The sequence below is a fragment of the Leopardus geoffroyi genome, chromosome B2, assembly GCF_018350155.1.
Source record: "Leopardus geoffroyi isolate Oge1 chromosome B2, O.geoffroyi_Oge1_pat1.0, whole genome shotgun sequence".
Taxonomy (NCBI): Eukaryota; Metazoa; Chordata; class Mammalia; order Carnivora; family Felidae; genus Leopardus; species Leopardus geoffroyi.
In genome coordinates this window covers 32,224,903-32,246,958 of record NC_059332.1, presented here as the reverse complement: position 1 = coordinate 32,246,958, position 22,056 = coordinate 32,224,903, and the positions used below count along the sequence as shown (strand labels likewise).

Here is a 22,056-nt window from a genome sequence, read left to right as displayed (position 1 = left end):
CTCCCGGACTTGGGCTGCAGCTGCCAGGGGGTAGCCTGTTTCTGGGACAAGGCAGCAGTGGGTCCCCTCGCCCCCTCCCCCAGTTCCCCCCTACTTCCCTGTCCTCTCCTTCAGTCCGTGGCCAGTCCTTATGTGGGCTCCAGAGTCGATTAGCGCGGACCCCCTCCCCTTCCTCCTCCTCCTCCCAGCCCCCTCCCTTCTGCTCTCCTCCAGCCCCTTTCATCGGCTGGTCCATTCCCCTAATCCTGGCCCCCTCCCCTAATCCCCCCCACCCGACCCCAGGCCGGCTGCAGCTATTGTAAGGTGGAGAGAAAGGGGAGGGGGGGGGACTCAGAAAAGGGAGGGGGTAGGGGAGGGCCACCTGTTCCAAGACCCCCTCCCAAGGCCAGACTGGACACCAGGATGGGGCCATGAACAAACCACCCTTGGGGGCCATAAGGACCCAGGGAATTGGGGAGAGGGTACTGGGGCTGTAGGACCAGTGGAAGGGGGTGGGGGCAGAGACCCCCTCCCTCTATAAAGACCCAGAATGTCACGCATACACAGTGACATACACTCTCTCCTCTCACACCCGGCGGCGGGGGTTGCCCTGGGAGACCAGGCAGTGAAAGGGAACAATCCTTCGGGAAAGGGAAAGGAGGGGGAGGTGGGGAAGGGTCTGAGGGCTTAGACACAAGAAGAACCGGAGGTGGCAGGGAAGAGGATTTGGAATTTATTAGGGTCACAAGCACCCCTGCCTCCCATATTCAGCATTCCAGAGCCATACACTGCCACCCCTTTTGTAGCCTGGGAACTCAGAGTCCTCATCAGCAGGAGGCCGGGTGGAGTGGTGGGGGAGTGAGCAGAATCCAGGGTCCGTGAAGCAGTTACATGAAAAGACCTCCTGGGAGGGGCAGAAACATTTGGACAGATGCATAGGTGGAGACAAATGGGCTGGGGGGGGGGGTGCCCAGTTCAGTCCCTCGCCTATGGGAACTTTTGCTCTTCCCTTAGTGGCTCCAGACTCCCTTCTCTTGCTTTCTCTTATCATCTGGGTTCCACTTCTCTGCCTTCTCCCTCCCCATGATGGCCTCATACCAGTGACTTCCACTGAGGCCCCTGTGATGTATCCACTGTCTTCAGATGCCAAGAATGCGACCACATCTGCCACATCTATGGGAATGGTGGGGAAAAGGCAGAATCCTATTCACTTTCATAGATCCAAAGTCATCACCTCCCACCAGAACCCCTCCCCACCAACACACACACACACACACACACACACACACACACACACCAACCACCAATCCTGGTGAGATCCTTTCAGATCCCACAAAGTTTGGGATTTCTTCATTCAGGCCCCCTCCCTAACTCCTTTTCCTTATTCAGTGCTCACCCTCAGGATCCCCCAAATGCCCCATCGGGATCATTCCAGTCACCTGTAAGAAAACACTCATACATGTGTAAATGTTTCTTTTACTTTTTTTTTTTTTTTTGGTAGGATGTCTGTGGCACCTTTTTCTTTTTTCATTCCTTGTACACTTATTGAATATCTACTATTTGTCAGGCCCTGTGCTCAGCATTCTCTCTGAAGCCCAGAGAGATTGGGTGTCTGAATAACTCTGCCCTCTACCCACAGCCTCCTACCTTGTCCAGCACTTTCTGTGGCACTTTCTGTGTCATGGGTGTTGTAATGAACCCTGGGAGGACAGAGTTACAGCGGATCCCATGTCTGTGGAAGGGAGAGTGGCTGCTGACTCTGGAAAGGGCTCAACACTGACACACCCCCTCCCCAGACCTCCCACATGGCTCAGCAAATCCCTCTGTACCCCCAGCTGTGTCTGACTAACCGGCCAAGTTCTCGAGCTGCAGTCTGGGTCAGCCCAATCACTCCAGCCTTGGATGCTGCGTAGTTTGTCTGACCCATGTTCCCCACCTATAGGTGAGTCAGAGATTTGGAATGAGTCAGGAGTCCCAAGGAGGGGCTCTCCTCTCTGTGCCCAAATTGGCTGGCTGACCTTCTCCTAACTCAACCTAACCTTCCCTGTGATGCTACTGATGTTGATGATGGAACCATGACAACCACTGGACACCAGGAGTTGGGCTGCAGCTTGAGTGACTAGAAAGATGCCCTGGTGGGGAAAGAGTAACAAGGCAGAAAGGAACAGTTGGGTGACAGTCCTCCTCCAGCTCCCTCCCCCAGGCTAGAGAAACCAGAAGTCACAGGTTCAGAAGTCGCCACCTTGAGGTTGACAGCTATGACTTTGTCCCAGTCATCCTCAGACATGTGGAGCAGAAACTCATCCCTGGTGATCCCAGCACAGGACACAACGACGGACGGTGGGCGAGAAAAGCAGGCCTATGGAAGGGGGCGGTTACACACCAAAACCCAAGTAGAGCCGGGTTAGTGAAGACAATCAATGTTGGCTCTTTAAAGGGGGCGAGGTCGTCTCGCGTTCACCTGTACTTGTTCCAGCAGGCGCCTGACCGCCCCGGCCTCAGACACGTCAGCCTGGAAGGCTGCGTGGCCCCCGCAGGGCGCCACCTCCTCGCTCCCCCGCCCGCCCAGCAGCCGCACCGTCTCGCATGCTGCCGCCTCGTCCAGGTCGCAAGCGGCCACGGCGGCCCCCTCTCTGGCCAGGCGCACACTGACAGCTCGGCCGATGCCGCTACCCGCGCCTGAGGTGGGAGAGAACACACGGAGTGGGGGGAAGGGGAGAAAGGGAGGAGTAGGCAGGGTCAGGGGTCAACAGGGCGCAAAGTAGTAAAATTCAGACCAGGGGCCAGAGGTCACAGCGGCTGCAGACCCCAAGGGCGTCCCCGGACAACACTCCGGCACCCCGACCCGCCCTGGAAGAACATTCCCTCAACCTGTGACCAGGGCCAGCGCCGAGCGGAGACGGAGCTGAGACGCCATGTCCGCCGGCGGGTGGGCGGGCACTGAACCCAGCACTGAACCAATCCTAGCGCAAAGGAGGCGTGGCAAGAGCAAAGCCGCGCCAACCTAAGCCCGCCCAGCTTTGAGCCTTCGGCGGCCACCAGCACAGGCTGACCCTCCACCGTGGGGGCGTGGTCACGCGCCACCGCTTGGGGGCCTGGGGAATGGGAAGATGAGGGGCCCTCATTCTCTCAAAAAAGACAAAGACCGCGTTTGGGGCGGAAGATCCGAGGACTTTATTTCCGGTTACCACCCCTACCCCTCAATTCAGTGATATCAAAAGAATAGGAAAAAAAAATCAGGCCATGAGACTGGCAAGCCCACCTCCCCCCCTCAATCACTCCCAAATCAGGACACACGATTGATGTTTAATTGATGTATATCCCCCACTCTTCCTGCTACCCACTCTGTCCAGGGCTCTGGTCTTCCCTGAAGCTTCCACCAACAGGTGGGAAGGGAGGGTGGACCTTGGATAAACCTGCTCTTGGTAGCTTGGTTTTCTGCAAACAGGTTTGGTAGGGGACACGGGGTAGGCTGTCATCACCTCTCTTCTCCAGCCTTCTTCATGGCCCCATTTAACCCCCTAAACCCAACAACATGGTCAGCACATGACTAACACTATGGTCCCTCTGACTTCTCATTCTCACTTCTGCAGCTCTTATAAGACTGCAAAATCTTGATGGCCCTAATGCCAACGTTACCACTTCCCTAGCTTACAACTTCCTTCAGCAGACATCCCTGGCCAGGGTCCCCAACTTCCACAGACCCCTGACCTGGAAGGCTTACACACTAGACATTTAGGGCTGGAGTGGGGACGGTTTACCCCACCTCTCACTCAAGGTGGGCAATCAGCACCATCATGACAACTCCCCCTAGCAGCCCCAGCACCTCCAGAAGTGACTGCAACGGTGATGCCTCCCTCAACAGCTCAGGCAACACGGACACCGTTGCTACATAGATGAAGCCACCTGCAGTGAATGGCAGAACCCAGCCAGGACCTGTACCACTTGCAACTTCACTGCCCACTGCCCCTCCTTCAGTTAGGAGGGCACAGGCTGTGCCTGCCAGTGCCCCTATTGCCGTCAGTAGTTGCAGACGCATCGCCTGGTGGGCAGAAAAGACAGAAAGGCATTCAACAACATCTAAAGATGATCAGTGGTTAGACATGTTTGGTGGGGTACAGGTATATATGGGTAGGGTGCATGTCTTTGGGACCTGAAGAATAAGGCAAAAAGAGGAGGATCTAGAATCGACACTTTCTGAAAAACCTAAAAATATCAAAGAGTTCCTTTCCACAGAACTTCTGATTCAGAAGGTCAGGGTGGGGGGCAGTGTAAAACACCCTCATAAACCATTCAGACGGTTTGTGGACTAGAATTCAAGAAATACTGAGCCACAGGACAAAGAAACAGAAGTTCTTTTCCCTCGTTTCTAGAGGCTGTATTGTTTGTAACAGTACCAACTTGTCTGAAGCTAATGCAAGGCGATCTTGGGTTTTGGGTGGGTGAACAGGAGAGGTAAAGACTGAGGAAATCGTGTCTCACGCACATCATTACCAACCTGTTTTTTGCTGCACCCAGACTGGACCAGGATAGCAAAGTCCCCAACTTCATGGGGCACTTCATGTAGCAGAACAGTCATTGTGGTCAGGATCCCTAGCCCCCGACCTCCTCTAAATGAAGCACCAATAGCCAGACCATCTGTGAAGTTGTGTGCCAGGTCAGCAGCCAGATTCAGGTACCCTGATACACGCAGATCTTGTACAAGTAAAAAGGAAGACAATGGTTAGAGTCATCTACCACCCCTTGTCCCAGCCCTTCAGCCATTATCACATCTCCCCCCAGAGACCACTTCACATCCAGCCCCTTCATGTTTCTCAGACACCTGCCATTACCCACAGTGTATATTCCACGTGATTTGTGATATCCTTTGCCCAAGTTTATCGATAACCCTGGCCCTCACCTGAACCTTTTTTTTTCCTCTTCAGAATTCTGAGGTCTCACTGGCCCATCTTTGAGCCCTGTGCTCCCTCCTCTCCTCTTCCGAGACCCACCTGCTTCCTTTTCTTCTTCCTCTGAGCTCTGTTTCTCCTTTGAAGAACGCTCTGAGGGAAGAAGTTAGTAGAGTGGAGAACAGAAATCTCCAGAAATGTCCTCAAAAGGGAAGTCCCCTCCTGCTGAAGAGCCGTAAGGTAAGGGGATTCTGCAACAGGCAAGGTGGCTTTCAAGGAAAGCTGTTCCTGTACTCACCCTGTCTTCCATGCCCATGACCTCCCTGTGTGTGACCATGAGCGTGTCCATGTCCGTGACTGTGTCCATGTCCTCCTTTCACATGTCTCACAAATTTCTCCACCACAAGAAAGGCAACAATTCCACTGAGGACCCACAGTCCCACAGACAGAATGGGTCCCTGGCCTGGGAATAGAGGCATTGAGACATTAAGGGAAATATGGATTCCAGACTCCTCCTCCCCAAGTGCAGGAGGAGAACAGGGAGGGAAAGACCTCTCTCAACATCCCAATACATCTCCATCCACCCCTTCCTCACCACTGTGGGAGTGTCCATGTCCAGGCTGCTCCAGAGGGTGGTGAGAATGAGGTTCTAGAGGAAGGGGGAGAAAAAGCCAGATGAGTGAATACCCTGCCCAAGGGGCATGCATTTGGGGGAATATTGGAAGGTCAAGGATCACAAAGGATGAAGAACCCTTCTGCCCAGAGAATAAAATATGTTAAGATTTGCAGTAGTGGCCAAAAATCACTTACCCAGGGCATGAGGAATGAGGTGCAGAAAGGCATCTCCCAGGAGCCCACCGGAAGCAAAACTGAGCAAGATCTGGAGCAGAGAGCGGTGCCGGGGGGAGTTTGATTCCACAGGGATAAGGAAGAGGACAAAAAATGGAGCTGCGGAGATCAGCACTGTGGCCCCCAGTGCCTGGTGAGGGGAGAGTCAGGGGTCAAGTGGTGTGGGGTGTCCCAACAATCCAGAACCGGCCCCTCTCTCTCCCATCCCCTGGGGACTCACATAGGCCCAGAGAGTGACAGTATCCAGGTCCTGCTTGATGCCTGGAGCCCCAGACTCCCCATAGCCTCCATGGCTGTGCTCATGGTCATGTCCATGTCCTCTGTGGTAGAGGCTCTCATGGGATTGGCCATGGCTATGGCCATGGTGCAAATCCTCATGTGAATGTCCATGTTCGTGACCGTGGGTATGCCCATGCCAGATGCTCTCGTGAGTGTGGCCATGGCCATGGGCATGACTGTGTCCATGGTGAAAATCCTCTTGTGAGCGCCTGTGGCTGTGGCCATGGAAGTCTTCGTGCAGGTCCTGGTGCAGGTCGCCATGACCCCCGTGTCCGGCCACTAGCAGCCCCAAGGCCGCCCAGGTCAGCAGTCCCATGGCCACCCAGTGGGGAGCCCCCAGGCCCCTGGCCATCACGCTGACCAGAGGGACAGAGATAGTGACTCCACTTGACCCTCAACTCTACACCTATGCAGGGTCAGTTTTACTCCGTTCGTGCCCTCCGTCCACTTCTATGGGCCGCTCCCCCATTCCGTTCTGTCCCCACCCACATTGTTCCCAAGACTCGGTCTCTTCATCTCGAACCCCCTCCCGGATGTAGGGCCCTGGGACACCGCTCTAGGCTTTGATCCTCCACTTTACGGACTCTCTGGGCCCTAGTCTCTATGATCCACTAGAAGATGGAAAAGGTCTGGAAAGGACGGTAGGGTAAAGCAGGGAATTCTCACCGGCTTCAGGATCTTCTCCTTTCCCGGTTTGCTCGGACGTGGCAGTCCCGCCTCTGGCTCCCGCGAGAACAGGAAGTTCCGCTCCACCTCCGTCCCGATACCTTTACCAAGATGGCGACACACCGGTGGCGGCGAGGCCACGCTGCTCTGGCGCGCATGCGCAGGTGTGGAGGTTATTTGAGGGGAGGCTGGGCGAGGCCGGCTAACTGGGCTGAGGAGACCGCCTCCTCCGTTTCCAACTAGACGAGGGGGCGGGAACTAGCACGGAGACTTCCCGTCTATACCAAGATGGCTGCCATATCGGCGCTGTCATTTTGGTACAGAGCAGAGCGAAGCGCTTAATTTGACCCGGTTCAGGCCAGAGTCTTTTTCTCTGGGGCTTCCTCGTGCTCAGCTAGTCCCCCGGTCAATACGTGGGAATCCCTGGTACCTCTACGGTATCCTTGCACTCACCCAAGAGTCATGTCTTGGGCTGCTCGCCCGCCCTTCCTCCCCCAGCGGCATGCCGCAGGGCAGTGTGGGCCGGTGGGGGTGCGAAAAGAAATGCATTGTGGGGTCGCCTCCCGGTGGCGGCGGCGACGGCCCTGGCTGGATCCCGCGGCGGCGGCGGCGGCGGCAGCAGCCGGAGAACAACAAACCCCGGAGCCGGAGCCAGGGGAGGCTGGACGGGACGGGATGGGCGACAGCGGGCGGGGTGAGTGTCCTAGCGGACGGACCGGCGAACCAGTCACCGCGTTATCTGCGACCCCTCCCCCCCGTCCCCTGGAGCTCTTTCCCTGGCGCTCCCGCCCCCTTGTTTGTAAACATGCGTCCCCTCCCTCCCGAGGGCCTTAGCGCCCTCCCCCACCGGGGCGGGGCGGGGGAGCTTCCGCCCTCCTAGCTTTGGCTGTTTGAGGCCCTACAATCCAGAGGTCCCGGGCATGGGATTTGAGTCCTCGAGTTTGGGGACTCTGGTCGTTTGAAGGCAGATGCTGCGTCCTAGGAAGGGTCCCTTCCACCTGTTTTCCTTGCACGCTCTGGCTACACGCTGGGAATGGAGGGGCTGTCAGTTCCACCCCACGTGCTGCCCCACCCACATAAGACATGTCTGGCTTGGGGTGACCAAACGGATTGCTTGGAATTGTCCCTCACTTGAACTATCCTGCCTTTTGTTAACCCCCTCCCCTCACCACAATTAGGAGTTAAACCGTTGTTTGACAACAGGGTGTTTCTGAACTTGAGGATGGGTGGGGTGGGTTGGGTTGGGGTGGGGCGCGGCGGGGGATTAGAGAGAATTAAAGTCTCCAGTTGGATGATCTAAGACTCATTTTCTCTTTTTGTCTTTCTGTCTGTGTGTCTCTGTGCCTGTACGTACCCCTCCCTCAGACTCTCGAAGCCCAGACAGTTCCTCCCCGAATCCCCTTCCCCAGGGGGCCCCTCCCCCTTCTCCTCCTGGCCTACCCCTACCCCCTTCAGCAGCCCCGACCCTTGGAGGTTCCGGGGCCCCACCCCCACCCCCGATGCCACCCCCTCCACTGGGCTCCCCTTTCCCAGTCATCAGCTCTTCCATGGGGTCCCCTGGTCTGCCCCCTCCAGCTCCCCCAGGATTCTCCGGGCCTGTCAGCAGTCCCCAGGTGAGAGGTCGTGGCTCACTGACTGCCTCTCCACTTTCATTTCCTTGTTTTCCTTGTGACCCCAGATCCTTGTGTGAACTTCCCCATGGCCCACTGACCTTCCAGTCCTCTAATCCTGGCAGGCCTGTGGTCCTTGTGAGACCCCTTGCCCTTCCTGAGGTGACTGATCTTTCAGTGCATGCTTCCTTCCCAGCCCTATAAAACAACCCGATATTCTGATGTCCCTTTCATCTATCAGTTATTTTTCTGCCCTTTTTATCCCATCTGCCGTCCTGAGATATATGCCCTTCAGGGCCCCTGTGTTGCACAATTTCAAGGAGAACTGTATGTCTAATTTTTGGGGGGTTGTGCTCCAAGGGTGGCCCTTCACATAGACTGCAATGTAAATAATGTCCTCTGTGATGTGCAATGCAGGGCCCTGCCTAGGTGGTAGGGGATGATTTCCATGACCTCTGAGAGATTCTCCTTCCCAGTGAGTCTCCCTGTGACTTCCCTATTTCCCCCATCCCAGATTAACTCAACAGTGTCGCTCCCTGGGGGTGGGTCTGGCCCCCCTGAAGATGTGAAGCCACCAGTCTTAGGGGTCCGGGGCCTGCACTGTCCACCCCCTCCAGGTGGCCCTGGGGCTGGTAAACGGCTATGTGCAATCTGCGGGGACCGAAGCTCAGGTATGGGGCTCAGAGATCATTGGAAAGGAAGAAAGAGAGTATCTGACATTTACCATCACCTGTGGGATTCCCAGGGGCTCATGGGGTTGCATTGGAGCAAGTGGATGGGAGGAAGCCTGGTGATGACTAAGGGACCTGAAGCTCAGATGTGGGATGGGGGATGGTCAGGGGGAAGAGGGGGCTGCTATAGGGTTTTTGAACAGTAAGGAGAGTGGGACCAGGTCATCCCTCATGTCCTGGTTCCCCATCTGTGTGGATGGATTTAAACTAAGTTTGCTGGGAGGGAAGTTGGCAAGGGACTTGATTGTGAGGAGTCTACATGCGGCCTTGCTGTTGCTGTTCCCATCTCCTTCAAGGCAAACACTACGGGGTTTACAGCTGTGAGGGCTGCAAAGGCTTCTTCAAGCGTACCATCCGTAAGGACCTGACCTACTCGTGCCGGGACAACAAGGACTGCACAGTGGACAAGCGCCAGCGAAACCGCTGTCAGTACTGCCGTTATCAGAAGTGCCTGGCCACTGGCATGAAGAGGGAGGGTAAGGGCCTGCGTCAGCCGGGCTTCCTTGGCTACCCTATGGGAGAGGAGGGAGGAGGTGGAGGGAAGACTGCAGGAAACTGCAGACTGTACCTCTCAGGACTGGACTGTTCTCCCTCCTCCTCCAGAGGGCGATATTTGATTTCTCTCTTCCCTCCTCATCAGCTCTTGTCTCTTGAATTCTGCTCTGTTCTCTTGAGTTTCCTTTTTTAAATGGGGCTGCTTCTCTGTGTCTGGCACCCATGACCCCTCCCATCTGGTGCTAGGGTAGGATAACTATTCCTTACCCATGATGAGTTTCTCTGTCTCCCCTTCACTAACCTGAATAGTTCCCCCTCTTTTGACCAGTGCTTGTGTGCCTGTGATTTACCTCTCCCTCTCTCTCTGTCTCCCTGTTATCTGTGATTCCTCCTCCAAAGTCTGGGACTCTATTCTTTGAAGCTGCAGACTTTACTGAAGACCTCAGGGCTGCCTCCCCTTCTCTTTCTCTTACTTTTTAAGTCTAATTCTGGAATTTTCAGACACTTTAAGGTATCTTGGTCCAATGCCTCATTTTAGAGAAGATGAGCCTGAGGCCTGGTTTTCCTGGGGTCATGCAACGAAAGAGGGGGCAGGGCTGCAATCAGAACCCACAAGCTTGAAGACCCGGGCCAGTGATCCTTTCACAGTGACTTTGTTGAATCGGAAGAGTACCAGATTTGCAGCCAGGCACACTTGGATTTAGATGGACGACTTGCTCTATGTTATGAGAACTTGGACAAGCCGTCTAACTTCTCCAAGCCCTAAAATTTTCATCTTTAATAACAAAGATAAGAGATCCTGGAATTTTCATAATAGTTGAGTGAATGTTAAATTGTATTTGGCCCATTTCTTAGACCCTAGGTTTAAATGTTAGTTTTCTTCCTAATTCCTTTATCCTGCCTTCCTCTTCTCCTTCTTGGCTTATTTATATGCTCTTTTATAGCCCCTGCTTCCAGACTCCCTAGTCTACCATTTCTAGTGACTTCTCTAATTTCTATAAATATCTCCTAAGGGCCTTGAGAACCCTGATGAGGCCCTAAAGACATTTCAGAACCCTTCACGGCTGACTGTTGACTTTCCACTTTTTCTTCTCCTCCCCTCCCCCCACCCCAGCGGTACAGGAGGAACGTCAGCGGGGGAAGGACAAGGACGGGGATGGGGAGGGGGCTGGGGGAGCCCCCGAGGAGATGCCTGTGGACAGGATCCTGGAGGCAGAGCTTGCCGTGGAGCAGAAGAGTGACCAGGGCGTTGAGGGTCCTGGGGGAACCGGGGGTAGCGGCAGCAGCGTGAGTGATGGGGTCAATCCACTCTCTCTCCTGATGGGGGATGGGGGACGGGAGTCTAGGTTGGTTCTATTTCCCTCTCCCCTCCCTTTACCCTCCATCCCCCCTAACACTGCCTGGGACTGGAAGTGCTGCCAAACAAGGTCTCTCAAACATCTGAGGTGGGTGTGATAGCTTTCTCTGTCCCCATCCCAAAACAACCCAGTGGTAGAACCATGGGCTAGTCCTAAATAAATAATTGTTTTCGCGAATGCCAGAAGAGAAGCCTGACTAACGGGGATTGGTTCAGATGGGTTTGAAGGGAGACTCTAGATAAGGAGGTGGTGTCAGAAACCTCTTACAAGGGGGGGACTTCCAGTGTACCTCCAGACCTTCCGTAACTCTTACCTCCCCATCCCCTGCAGCCAAATGACCCCGTGACTAACATCTGTCAGGCAGCTGACAAACAGCTATTCACGCTTGTTGAGTGGGCGAAGAGGATCCCACATTTTTCTTCCTTGCCTCTGGATGACCAGGTCATATTGCTACGGGCAGGTCAGTGACCTTGGATCCCCTTTATCTCTTGATATTTGATCCCTGTTTGACCTCTGACCTTCAGTGACCCCAGTGCATACTTACATACCAAGGGAGCCAAGTTCATTGATTTCCTCACTTCTTCTTTTCCCCTGATATGCTTTGAATCCCATGGTCTGAGCTCTGGCTCCTGACCCTTACCGCCCCCCACGCAGGCTGGAACGAGCTCCTCATTGCTTCCTTCTCCCACCGATCCATTGATGTCCGAGATGGCATCCTCCTCGCCACAGGTCTTCATGTGCACCGCAACTCAGCCCATTCTGCAGGCGTGGGAGCCATCTTTGATCGGTCAGTGGCCTTCGGCTAGGCTGGCCTGTAGGTAGAGGGGGTGGGGCTATAGGCTGGTCCGTGTCCAAGGCTGGCTGAGCTGTGACCTTTGAGTGACCTGCAGGTCCCTCTCCAGGGTGCTGACAGAGCTAGTGTCCAAAATGCGTGACATGAGGATGGACAAGACAGAGCTTGGCTGCCTGAGGGCAATCATTCTGTTCAATCCAGGTAAGAGGAGGATTACCCCTGTTTCTCAAGACCAAGGCAACCTTGGAGCCTCCTCTTCTCCGGAGACTCCTAAGTTACCCAGCTATCCCCCTCAATCTGGAACTCTCCCAGCTGACCAAGAAAAACCCACATGCACTGATACGTTCCCCTTTGGCCCCATTCCACAACTTAGCCAGGCATCTGTTAAAGGGCCAGTAGGTGGGGCCCAAAAGGGACATCATGTGGGCCACATCTCCACATTTGTCCTGATTTGATTTGTCTTCTTCCTCCTCTCTTCCCTGCCATCCCAGATGCCAAGGGTCTCTCCAACCCCAGTGAGGTGGAGGTTCTGAGGGAGAAAGTGTATGCATCACTGGAGACCTACTGCAAACAGAAGTACCCTGAGCAGCAGGGACGGTGAGAAGGAGCTGTGGGGGTGTGGGGTTGTGGGGTGCCATGAAGTTGTGTTCAGGGCCTGTGTGGTTCCAGCTGTCTTCTCCCACCTCTGCTTCAGGTTTGCCAAGCTGCTGCTACGTCTTCCTGCCCTCAGGTCCATCGGCCTTAAGTGTCTAGAACATCTGTTTTTCTTCAAGCTCATTGGAGACACCCCCATTGACACCTTCCTCATGGAGATGCTTGAGGCTCCCCACCAGCTGGCCTGAGCCCAGACCTACACGTGGTGCTCCTCACACTTGAGGAGTACACATCTGAGAGGGACTCCAGCCTTGGGGGCACGGTGGGGAGGGGCCGTGTCCTAGAATCTTGGTGGGGTGAGGAGTACGGGGCAGAGTTGAGACCTCCAAGGGGATCCATAAACCCTCCAAGAGGTTTGCTTGATATCCCAAGTCAGAGGGGATCCCAGATCCTTGTGAGGGCTGGACCTCATCCTTCAGTGACCTTGAGTCTCTGAATTTGTCTTGGGTCTGTCATGATTTGGGGTGATTTCTTACCCCCTGCCTGAACGATCTCCCCTTCCCCCAGCACAAAGCACTGGCCTTGCTCACAGGACCTTGCTTCCTTCTCATCTTGCCTCACTTAGCTACCCATGTGAAGAGAGAAAATGGGAACTCTCCTGGAGATGGATACTGGGGGGCAGGCCCCCCAAACTGATGGACATGGGAGTAGCGCTCTGACAGGCTTTCCTCCAGGCCTTGACAGCCTTGACAGTAGCCCAGCAGGTGGGGGCTACTCTGGAAGAGGGAGGAGCCCTGTCACTGTCTCCTGTTCAGAGCCCCCCTCACACTTCACCTCCTGCTGCAGTCAGACTGAATAAAAAGGTGGTGGTGGTTAAGGGGTGGGTGAAGATGTAGGAACCGATCTGCTATTTTTAATTTCCTCTGAGGATAGAGACTTGCAGTTAGACTCAAAGAAGTACTGTACTTTCCCAGGTTGACTAAGAAATGCCAGTGGTGGAGGTGGTGTTTGGGAAAGGCAGGGCCCTGAGATGGTCTGTCCCTGGGGCCCTTCAAGCACTGGCCTTCCCTATCCCCTCCCCCATCTCTTGTCTAACTTGGGGGATGGGGCCTGGGATGTGATGGCAGGGTGGTTTGGTGAGTAGCCCTCAGGCCCTTCCTTTCACAGCCTTCCCCCAGACCTGGGCACAGTGTAGACTGGGGACACAGGACCCTGGCCTGAGAATTGAGGGGGGGATGGTCAGCCTGCAGAGATAGGGTGCTGGGGCTGCATGATTTTTGCCTCGCAGCCCTTCTCTCTGGGTTTCCTTTCCCTTCTCTTTCAGTCACACATAAAATAGCTTTCAAATTAAAATCGCTGTTTTCTGGACTGAGGTGACTGTGTTGGGGGGGGGGGGCGGCAGCACTGCGTTGGCCGCGTGTGTGTGTGTGTGGGGGGGGGGGGGTGGGGTGGGGGGGGCATCCGGTCGGGAGCTCCGGACGAGCTCCCTTGACGCCGCCGCCGAGGTTCCCCGGGGCCTGAGAGGCGGGCACAGGGTGGGGGACACAAGGCGCGCTTTGTCGGGGAGGGGGGAGAGGGTGTGCCAGGCTGGGGGCGGGGCCGGCCGGAGGAGGAAGAGGGGGGCAGCTGATTCTCAAAGGCGCCTTGTTCGCTTGCGCCCTCCTAGCGCCAGCGGGCGGCGGCGCCTCGGCTCGCTCCTGTCTTCTCCGGCCGCGCCACGGGCTCCGGGCAGACCCGGCGCCGTGCCCGTCCGTGGGGGCGCACTGGGCGTTGAGCGCGGCGGCCTCCTCAGGCGTTGCCCGCCCGGAGGCGGCCTCTCGTCCCTGAGTGACCCTGTTTCCCCGGACTCTTCCAACTAGCGTCGACGGCCCCCTGAATCCCTTGCCACCTGGGCTCCCGGACTCCCTGACTTCGTCCCCCCATTTTCATCTCCTTGGACCTGATTATCCTGTCTGTGTCGGGCTGTACAGTCTCTGGCTCTCTCCGCCCCCAAACTAAGTCCCTCTGCCTCCCCTCTAACCACCTGCCCCCCCCCCCCCCAGCCGCAGCCGTCGGGTTGCAGGTCTCCAGTCGCTATCTATAGCCTTGTCTATAAATACCCCCACCCCAGGCCGGCTCTGTAATTACACTGGGCGGGGCGGGGGGAAGTAATTATGGAGACCTGTTGGGGGGAGGTAGAGACCCCCAGGCCCGCCTCTCTCCTCCCACAGTGCCCTAAATCCCGCCCAGGACTGCTGAAAAGGGGCTCTGGGCCCTTAACGGGGAGGGGATTGAGGTGGGGGCTTTGACTGGACGTCTGAGTCCTAGAAGAGGAAGGGGCAGAGGAAGAGATATTGGGGTTCCCGAAAAAGGAATCGGGGGTATAGGCCATTCAGCCTCTGCAAGGAGCAAGGGTCAGCGAACGAGGGCTGCTGTCTCCCACCGCCACCCCCCCCCCCCAACCAGGTGGAGATCGAGGGTGGGGTTTCCCCTCGGTGGCTGTGGGCGGGCGGTTGGAGGCGGGGGCTGGGCCGGGGGCGGGGGCGGGGTGGGGGCTGTGGGCCGCCGGGGTGGCCGGGGACACACAGGAGCGGCGGCCACTGAGGAAGGAGCAGCGCCAGAGCCCCGACGGCGCCTCGTTGCATGGAGCTGGGCCGCTGAGAGCTGTTGCTACCCAACAGCCTCTGACCTCCGCAGGACCCGGGCGTCCGAGGCTCAAAGCCTGCTCGCTCTCTCCTGTCAGCCTTGGGGGCGTTCAGCGCCTCCGGCCGCCCGTAGGTCCTTGGGACCGGGCGTTCGGGTCGCCAGCCATGGAGCGGTGCAGCCGCTGTCATCGCCTCCTCCTGCTGGTACCGCTGGTGCTGGGGCTGAGCGCCGTCCCTGCCTGGGCAGGTAAGAGGAGTCCGACGCCTGGGTTCTTGGAGTCAGGCTGCAGCTCTGAGTACCCCCCTGGGTAGGAGATAGCTGATGCCCGAGGCAGAGCTTCTAAGTTCAAAAAGGGGATTTAGGGGGCTAAGGGTCCAGACTCGAGGGCAGGTCACTCGGTTCCCTTGGAACAAAGATAGGGATCTCTTTGCCTCCTTGGAGTAACTGGGAGAGGGCAGGTAAAGCTGAAAGGTGGAGGCTCACCTAAAGAGAGGACTGGATGCTGAGGTACTCTGGGAGAGCCAAAGCTGGCCAAAGCTGGTGCAGTCCAGCCAATGCTGGGGTGGCCAGGTAGATGCCAGTGTTGATGGGTGAGGACGGTGTGTATATCTTCTGGGCTTTCTATCTATATGTCTGGGGTGAGGGGCGAGCATCTGTGGGTCAGAGCAGAGCCTAGTGAGTAGAGAAAGAAGGGATGCCTGGACTGTTTGTCCCACTGGCTTCCCCGACAGGATCCCCTTCCCCCTCCCTGTGCCCTCGATGCTGCCACGCGGCTGGCTCTGGGGAGCACTGGGGCTGGCTGCCAACAGGACGGCCGCTGGACAGGCTGGGATCAGGTGTCTGAGGCGAGAGCCAACTCTTTGCATTCCTGCCCCACCCCTCCCCCTCTGGCCAGCGGGGCTCCCCTGGGACCCTAGTGTCCACAACCCCAATCTTTTCCTTCTTTTTCCCAGGATCCAGAAGTCCTGGCACCTAGGAAAGGGATTTGATGTCAGACAGTAGGGGGCTGGGAGCACCTGGGTCCTAAGCAGGCAGGAGCCAGCCTCCCACTCATAGAAACACTAGAGGATAATGTGCATGTAACTCCACCATTCATTTCTTCTCCGATGTGGAGAGAAAATGGTCAGAATAGCAGCATAAAGAATTTAGATCAGATTACAGAAGGAAAAACTTTCAAGATGTGAGGAGGATGAGGCTGAGGGACTGGAAATTGAAGTGTGTGATGTTTCTGGACTCTTGGAATCTTTCTTAAGGAGGAAAGGAACCCTCTAGCATGGAGGCAGGGGATGGCTGAGATGACTGTCTCTTGTTTTGGGGCTGAGGGGCTAGAGATGGGACTCTGTAGGTAGATAGGCTAGTGTGGACTTCATTAGAGTAAAAAATGGGGCACTTGGGGGCCAAAGGTAGAATGGGGGGGTGATGGGGCTACTAGTGGGGATCGACTGAGGCTGGAGTCAGTGGGGCACGTATGTGGCCTGAGGTGGGCAGATGGGTGGGCAGACCTGTGGGTAGACCGTCTATAGGATGGAACTGTACTCCTGTGGGGTTTGGTGAAAGGCGGGGGCCTCTGAGGTCTCCTTGGCCTGGGGTCTCTGTGAGTCTCTGTCTCTCTGTCTCACTCACCCTTCCTTTCTCAAAGCGGCCCTTGTGTGTTGGTGTTTGCGGAGCTGCCACACTCAGGGGCCAGGCTAGGGCGGGGGGGGGTTGGATGTTGGTGAAGGGGAGGGCACGGCCGTGGTTTCCCTGCGCCTGGACTCAAAGGGCCTTTTCTCTGCCTGTCCGCCCCACCTCACCCACCCCACCCAGCTCTCCTCTCCTGATCACTGTGGCCCCTGCCCTGCCCCATGCTTCTGTGAAAATTTTGCTGGACTTTTTTTTGGAATTTTTCCAATCTGGAGCTGATGGCGTGAGGAGTGCGAGGGAGAGGTGACCTTTGTCTTCCCGGGAGTGTGAGCCTTGGGAAGCTGAATTCAAGGTGGATAGGGCTGATGGCCTGGGTCTTGAATCTTTGGATCCAAGAGGTGGGGGTGGTGGGGCAGGGTTGAAGTTCCAGGTGTGGGGAGCTTGCCCGGGTTTTGGGCAAGGACTCTGATGGGATCCACAGATGTGTGGCTCAGGGCCCTGGACCTGCTCCGGCTCCTCGTGGCAGCTTCAGCTCCCACCCCCGCCCCCCCAGCCCATCTCCCAGCCAGGGGTATAGACTCCTGGGGTGGCTCTTTCTGCTCTCTCCTTCCTCAGCGTGGTCCTCCCCACCTCCCCAAACACGGAAATGAAGCAGCCCGAAGCCCCGTTCCCTTAGATCTGCCTCTCTGCTCCCTGCCTGGTGGCCCCCCTGCACCTCCTGTGCCCAGGATGATCGATTGCCCAGATGTTGTTTGTGCTGGAGATATGGGAAAGAGGCCAGAGACCCAGGGACCAAGAGATACAGAAAGGGAGTGAGAGAGGGAGAAAGACAGGGAGACACAAAGATCAACAGATGTGGAGACAGGGAGAGTAAGACGGAGAGAGAGAAGGGGAGATGGTGGAGAGTAGAGAGAGATTCATAGGCTGAAAGACAAAGATCAGAGGAGACTGAGTGAGACACACTGAAAGGGAGAGGGGCAGGGGTCACATGGAGCTAAATACAGGGCCAGTGCTGCCCTTTCCCAGGTGACTCTGATTTCCCGTCCATTTAAGGGGCATTCAGAGACAAGTAAGGAAGAGGTGACCTTTCTTTTCAGGAAGTTTGAGCCCCAGGAAGCTGAGTTCTAGATCCCAAATACCCCCATATCTTGGCCATCCTGAGGGTGTGTCCCTTCTCCTGATCCTTATGGACTTTCCCAGGTGTACCCTCTGTGGATGTGCTCCGGGCCCTGAGGTTCCCCTCCCTTCCTGATGGTGTCCGGAGGGCGAGAGGCATCTGTCCAGCTGATGTGGCCTACCGAGTGTCCCGACCTGCCCAGCTCAGTGCACCCACCCGCCAGCTCTTCCCAGGTATGGGTGACATGGTGAACTAGTGAGAGCTGGGGTAGGTCATGGGGTGGGGTCTGGAATCAGACACCAGAAGGGAAGGGTTTTCTGGCTCTTTGTGCCTCTCATTCCACCTGGTTATGTCTCTCCCGGGTACCAGGAGGTTTTCCCAAAGATTTCTCATTGCTGACTGCTGTCCGGACCCGCCCTGGCCTCCAGGCTCCCCTCCTGACTCTCTATAGTGCCCAGGGTGTCCGACAGCTGGGCCTGGAGCTTGGCCGACCCTTCCGCTTCCTGTATGAGGACCAGACTGGAAGGCCTCGACCCCCCGCTCAGCCAGTCTTCCGAGGCCTCAGCCTAGCAGATGGCAAGTAAGTCAGTTTGCTCCTCTGGTCTGCCTGGACTACACCTTCAGGAGCTCCCCTCTGGCCACTGCCCCAGAACCCCTACTCCCTAAACTAGGAAACCTGCCAACGTTTTTGGCCACATGTCACCAACCTAGCGACACTTCAAGCCCAGGTTTTGGGCTTCAGCTACTTCAAGCCCAGATTTTGGGCTTTAGAGTTTAAATCCTTGCCTGTGCCTTAGGCAAGTTACTTAACTGTTTTAAGTCTCAGTTTCTATGGGCTGTAAAATAGGGATGAGAGCTTTGCGCAGTGGCAGTATCGTAGCCAATGAGGTTTATCCGAGGCGCGATTATTGCTAATTGAAAATAGGGATGAGAATCATGAGAATCAAATGAGAAAAGTAGTGCCTGGTGCATTGTAAACACTCAACAAATGGTAGCTGTTATGATGCTACTACGATTACTGTCATTGGCTCCAACCTTTCCATCAATTGCTCCCCAGCCCTGTTGACTCCCCGCCCCCCGTCCATCAGTCACTTGAACCGCTCCCTCCATGACCAGGTGGCACCGTGTGGCAGTGGCTGTGAAGGGCCAGTCTGTCACCCTCATAGTTGACTGCAAGAAGCGAGTCACCCGGCCTCTCCCCCGAAGTGCTCGTCCGCTGTTGGACACCCATGGAGTGATTATCTTTGGTGCCCGTATCCTGGATGAAGAAGTGTTTGAGGTAACAAACAGAGAACAGAGAACAGAGGTATTTCTGGTCTCATATCTTGTGTCTGTTCCCCTTCTGGGACCAGTACTCCATCTTCTTATGCCCTGACCCTTCATTTGACCTCTTATGAGTTTGTATTTCCATATCCTATCCTCAGGGCTGATTTTCTATGTAGGAGAAATAGGTGCCCATGTATATGGCAGGACAGATGTCTCCATCAGTCTTCATCAGTCCGCCTATCCATTTATCTCTTTAACTAATATCTCTATCTGCACCCACCCATTCATTTACTCATGTAATTCCCACCCATTCATTTATGTGCTCACACACTAATCAAGCATTCAGGTTTGTATCCACACGCTTGCCCATCTTCCTCTGCCCTGCCACTTTCTTCTTCACTCATCCATCAATCTATCCATCTTGAACCCATCCATTAGTTCCCTCATTCATCCACCCACCCAGCCCATCTACCCATGCATATGAGGATGCATGTATTCATTCATCCACTCATTCACCCACCTATATCCTCACCCAACCACTCTCCATCCAACCATTCATTCATTCACATGTTCCCTTCCATCCACCTACCTACCTACCATTCTGTTTTCTCTATTTCTCACCTCCATTTATCTACCCACCAATTCTTTCATTCATTCATTCACTCATTCACTATCCACCAACCCTCCAGCCAGTGGTGCATTTGAGCCCCCATCCATCCATCCATCCATCCCCTCACCTAGCCAGTCAATATTCTCTGAATACCTGCTGTCCCAGTTTCAGGGGGGAACACAGAAGAGTAATATAAGGTCTCTATTATTCTTAGCAGCTCCTGGCTCCTCTTTGAAGATGAGACAATAACCCCAAACTACAATATAAGGCAGCCTTGTGCTAAGTACCATGTGTGGGCACAAGTAAATGCCATTGGAATTCAAAAATGGCTTCCCTCTCCCCCATTTCTAGAGGTTCTGAGAATTATCATCATCACTGCCATTGGCAGGTCAAAGCAACTAAGGTTGGGCCATTGTTTCCAGGGCCTTTGTGAAAAAGTTGATGCATTACCATAGGGGCAGGAGGTAGGCAGCAGTGTTGGACTTAGAGTTGGAATGTTTGAATTCTAGTCTTGAGTCTACCATTGAAAGTGACCTTGGGGGCAGTCATTGTCCCTTTGAGCTTTTCTGAATGGAATATATCAGACAATAGGCATAAATATCCTTATCCTACTGACTTTCCCAGTTGTTGTGAAGGTCCAATGGGATTATGGATGAGAAGGTCTTTTGAAAACTGAAAAGGCTGACAACGATCTTCTCCCATTATGTTGTTTTACATAGGATTGGCTCTTACCTTGTGTCCCAAACTCTACCTTCTGTTTCTCTCTGAGGCCCTCTCTGCCTCCCTCCATTGGTGTTTCTTCCTTGTGTCTTTGCAGGGTGACATCCAGGAGCTTGTCATTGTCCCAGGGGTGCAAGCTGCCTACGAATCCTGTGAACAGAAGGAGCTGGAGTGTGAGGGAGCTTGGAGGGAGAGACCTCAGAAACAACACTCTCACAGGGCCCAGAGATCTCCAAAGCAGCAGCCACCAAGACTTCATAGGCCACAAAATCAGGAACCCCAGCGACAGGTGAGAGAACTGGGTGAACCCCAAACCACAGCATACCCCAGGGAGGGAAGATACCCATATACCTCCCCAGGGCAATTCCCCCAATGTTCCAGAGCTCCCCATACTATTTTGGGCTCCCATCCTCCCCTCCACTAGGGCTGCTCCCTAACCATACCTCCCTATTCTCATCACTCCCTCCTCCCAGTCCTCATTCATCAACCTTTTTATTTTCAATTAAAAATAAAAAGTGTCATTATGAAGAATTCATGGCTGGGAGCTGTGTCCCCTGCTCATGTCTCCTTTCCTCTGCCAGTCTTTCTGGGACTGTGTCCTTGGGTTTCCCATCCCTTCCTTGAATTAAGAGATTGGGGGACAGTGTGTATGTGTGTGTGTGGGAAGATTTGGGGACAGAGGATGGCAGATGGGAGAGCATGGAAGGGGAGAGACAGAACGAGTGAGAATGAAGCTGTTATGGTAAGACCTAGGAAGAGAAATGGGAAGGAGCAGGAGATAGAGAAAATCCCAGAGGAGGGATGGTCTATGGAATTCTGTGTAGGAGCCCAGTCTCTGGCCCCCTGCACAGGGAGATGCAGAGTAAGGGGCTGTGGGGGAGGGGAGGGAAAGGAATTCTGGATTGGGTAGGGTCCAGATGGTTAGGGGTGAGATATGATCTGGGGTCAGTGGTCTGAAGTTTAGATGGTCAATCTCTTAATCATGTCTCTGCTTCTGTCCCACATGTGGGATCCACCCCCCCTTCCCACCTCTCCCCATCTTCTCCTGACCCCCTGACCTCTCCTTTCATCCTCAACTCCTACCCTTTTTCCAAACTCCCACACTATCTCATTTCCCTCTCCTCACTCTTGCACCTCTACCTCTTTCTACTATTCCCACTGCCCTTTCCCGAACCCCAGCCCACTGAGTCTTTCTTCTATGACTACGAGACCCCCTATTATGATGAGATGACTACAGGGACGACCCCTGATTATCAGGTAAATTTGAGGGACCCCATCAGTTCTCCCCTTCCTCCTGCCACCCCTTGCAAACATCTCCTATGACACCTTCCTCCCCTCTTAACATATGGGAAGAGACATTATATATTTAGATTATAGGAGTTTCCTCACTGCCCCCTTCCATGTCTCTCTGCTGCAGAGGCCACCGAGCCCCAACCGCAGGGCGCTCCCTTCCCCCAGGGGGCATCGGACCCCTCCCAGAAAGCCTACCCCACCTGCCAAGAGGTCAGCAGCCCGGCAGGCGCCCCCCTCACCAGGCCGGAGGCCTTCTCGAATTGGAGGTTCTGGCCAAGCACGGGGCCAGCCTCCCCCCTTCCGACGCCCAGCTCGGCGGGCAGCTCCCCCCACTGCCCGGGCCCCCCCCAGGACCAGAGGAAGCGGTTACCGGCAGGTAGAGCTGGGGCATCCAGATCTGTGCCCCCAAACCTCTATGACCTCGGAGATTCACTCTCCCCAAACTGTCCCCCCTCCGAAGGGGCTGCAAGATCTGAGATAACCCCCACCCCCCAGCACAGACAGACACTGCCCACGGGGTGAGGGGGTGGGGGGACAAGGTGCTGCTTTGCCTCCTTTC

General features: G+C 55.3%; 4 protein-coding genes and 1 pseudogene across 20 annotated transcripts in view; 3 read left to right on the top strand and 2 right to left on the bottom strand.

The window, feature by feature from the left end:
- Nucleotides 1-689: 689 nt before the first annotated feature.
- Nucleotides 690-2,949, bottom strand: HSD17B8 (hydroxysteroid 17-beta dehydrogenase 8). The gene is made up of 9 exons (XM_045497887.1): nucleotides 2,851-2,949; nucleotides 2,441-2,658; nucleotides 2,222-2,338; nucleotides 2,019-2,111; nucleotides 1,830-1,915; nucleotides 1,627-1,711; nucleotides 1,376-1,418; nucleotides 1,078-1,152; nucleotides 690-883 (listed from the first exon to the last, which is right to left on the bottom strand). The coding sequence occupies exons 1-9, from the start codon at nucleotides 2,894-2,896 to the stop codon at nucleotides 867-869; spliced, it is 780 nt and encodes a 259-aa protein (XP_045353843.1). The 5' UTR covers nucleotides 2,897-2,949; the 3' UTR covers nucleotides 690-866.
- A 180-nt stretch (nucleotides 2,950-3,129) lies between these two features.
- SLC39A7 (solute carrier family 39 member 7) lies at nucleotides 3,130-6,737 on the bottom strand. Of its 2 annotated transcripts, none has more exons than XM_045497888.1 (7): nucleotides 5,938-6,737; nucleotides 5,679-5,847; nucleotides 5,464-5,517; nucleotides 5,167-5,331; nucleotides 4,883-5,021; nucleotides 4,478-4,676; nucleotides 3,130-4,021 (listed from the first exon to the last, which is right to left on the bottom strand). In XM_045497888.1, exons 1-7 carry the CDS (start codon nucleotides 6,346-6,348, stop codon nucleotides 3,749-3,751), a joined length of 1,410 nt encoding a protein of 469 aa, XP_045353844.1. In that variant the 5' UTR covers nucleotides 6,349-6,737; the 3' UTR covers nucleotides 3,130-3,748. The 2 variants fall into 2 exon arrangements, with proteins under 2 accessions (XP_045353844.1, XP_045353845.1); XM_045497889.1 differs by having other exon boundaries at nucleotides 5,679-5,831; nucleotides 6,206-6,257.
- A 106-nt stretch (nucleotides 6,738-6,843) lies between these two features.
- Nucleotides 6,844-13,611, top strand: RXRB (retinoid X receptor beta). Of its 6 annotated transcripts, none has more exons than XM_045497880.1 (10): nucleotides 6,844-7,356; nucleotides 8,028-8,434; nucleotides 8,787-8,943; nucleotides 9,300-9,479; nucleotides 10,613-10,785; nucleotides 11,187-11,316; nucleotides 11,511-11,643; nucleotides 11,747-11,850; nucleotides 12,141-12,246; nucleotides 12,344-13,611. In XM_045497880.1, the coding sequence occupies exons 1-10, from the start codon at nucleotides 7,125-7,127 to the stop codon at nucleotides 12,489-12,491; spliced, it is 1,770 nt and encodes a 589-aa protein (XP_045353836.1). In that variant the 5' UTR covers nucleotides 6,844-7,124; the 3' UTR covers nucleotides 12,492-13,611. The 6 variants fall into 6 exon arrangements, with proteins under 6 accessions (XP_045353836.1, XP_045353837.1, XP_045353838.1 ...); XM_045497881.1 differs by having other exon boundaries at nucleotides 6,845-7,356; nucleotides 11,759-11,850; XM_045497882.1 differs by having other exon boundaries at nucleotides 6,850-7,356; nucleotides 8,028-8,275.
- Nucleotides 13,612-14,344: 733 nt separating this feature from the next.
- The window catches only part of COL11A2 (collagen type XI alpha 2 chain), a 29,343-nt gene continuing 21,631 nt past the window's right edge, over nucleotides 14,345-22,056 (top strand). For 4 of the 11 annotated variants that reach the window (XM_045497876.1, XM_045497875.1, XM_045497874.1 and 1 more), the window contains exons 1-6: nucleotides 14,793-15,114; nucleotides 17,692-17,841; nucleotides 17,978-18,188; nucleotides 18,725-18,887; nucleotides 20,302-20,493; nucleotides 21,384-21,461. In XM_045497876.1, the coding sequence (XP_045353832.1) occupies nucleotides 15,033-15,114; nucleotides 17,692-17,841; nucleotides 17,978-18,188; nucleotides 18,725-18,887; nucleotides 20,302-20,493; nucleotides 21,384-21,461 (876 nt within the window). In that variant the 5' untranslated portion in view covers nucleotides 14,793-15,032. Of the gene's footprint in view, nucleotides 14,702-14,791; nucleotides 15,115-17,691; nucleotides 17,842-17,977; nucleotides 18,189-18,724; nucleotides 18,888-20,301; nucleotides 20,494-21,383; nucleotides 21,462-21,621; nucleotides 21,874-22,056 lie in introns of those variants that run through there. The other 7 variants (XM_045497873.1, XM_045497871.1, XM_045497868.1 and 4 more) reach the window with 5 other exon arrangements.
- LOC123610101 lies at nucleotides 18,463-18,559 on the top strand (annotated as a pseudogene).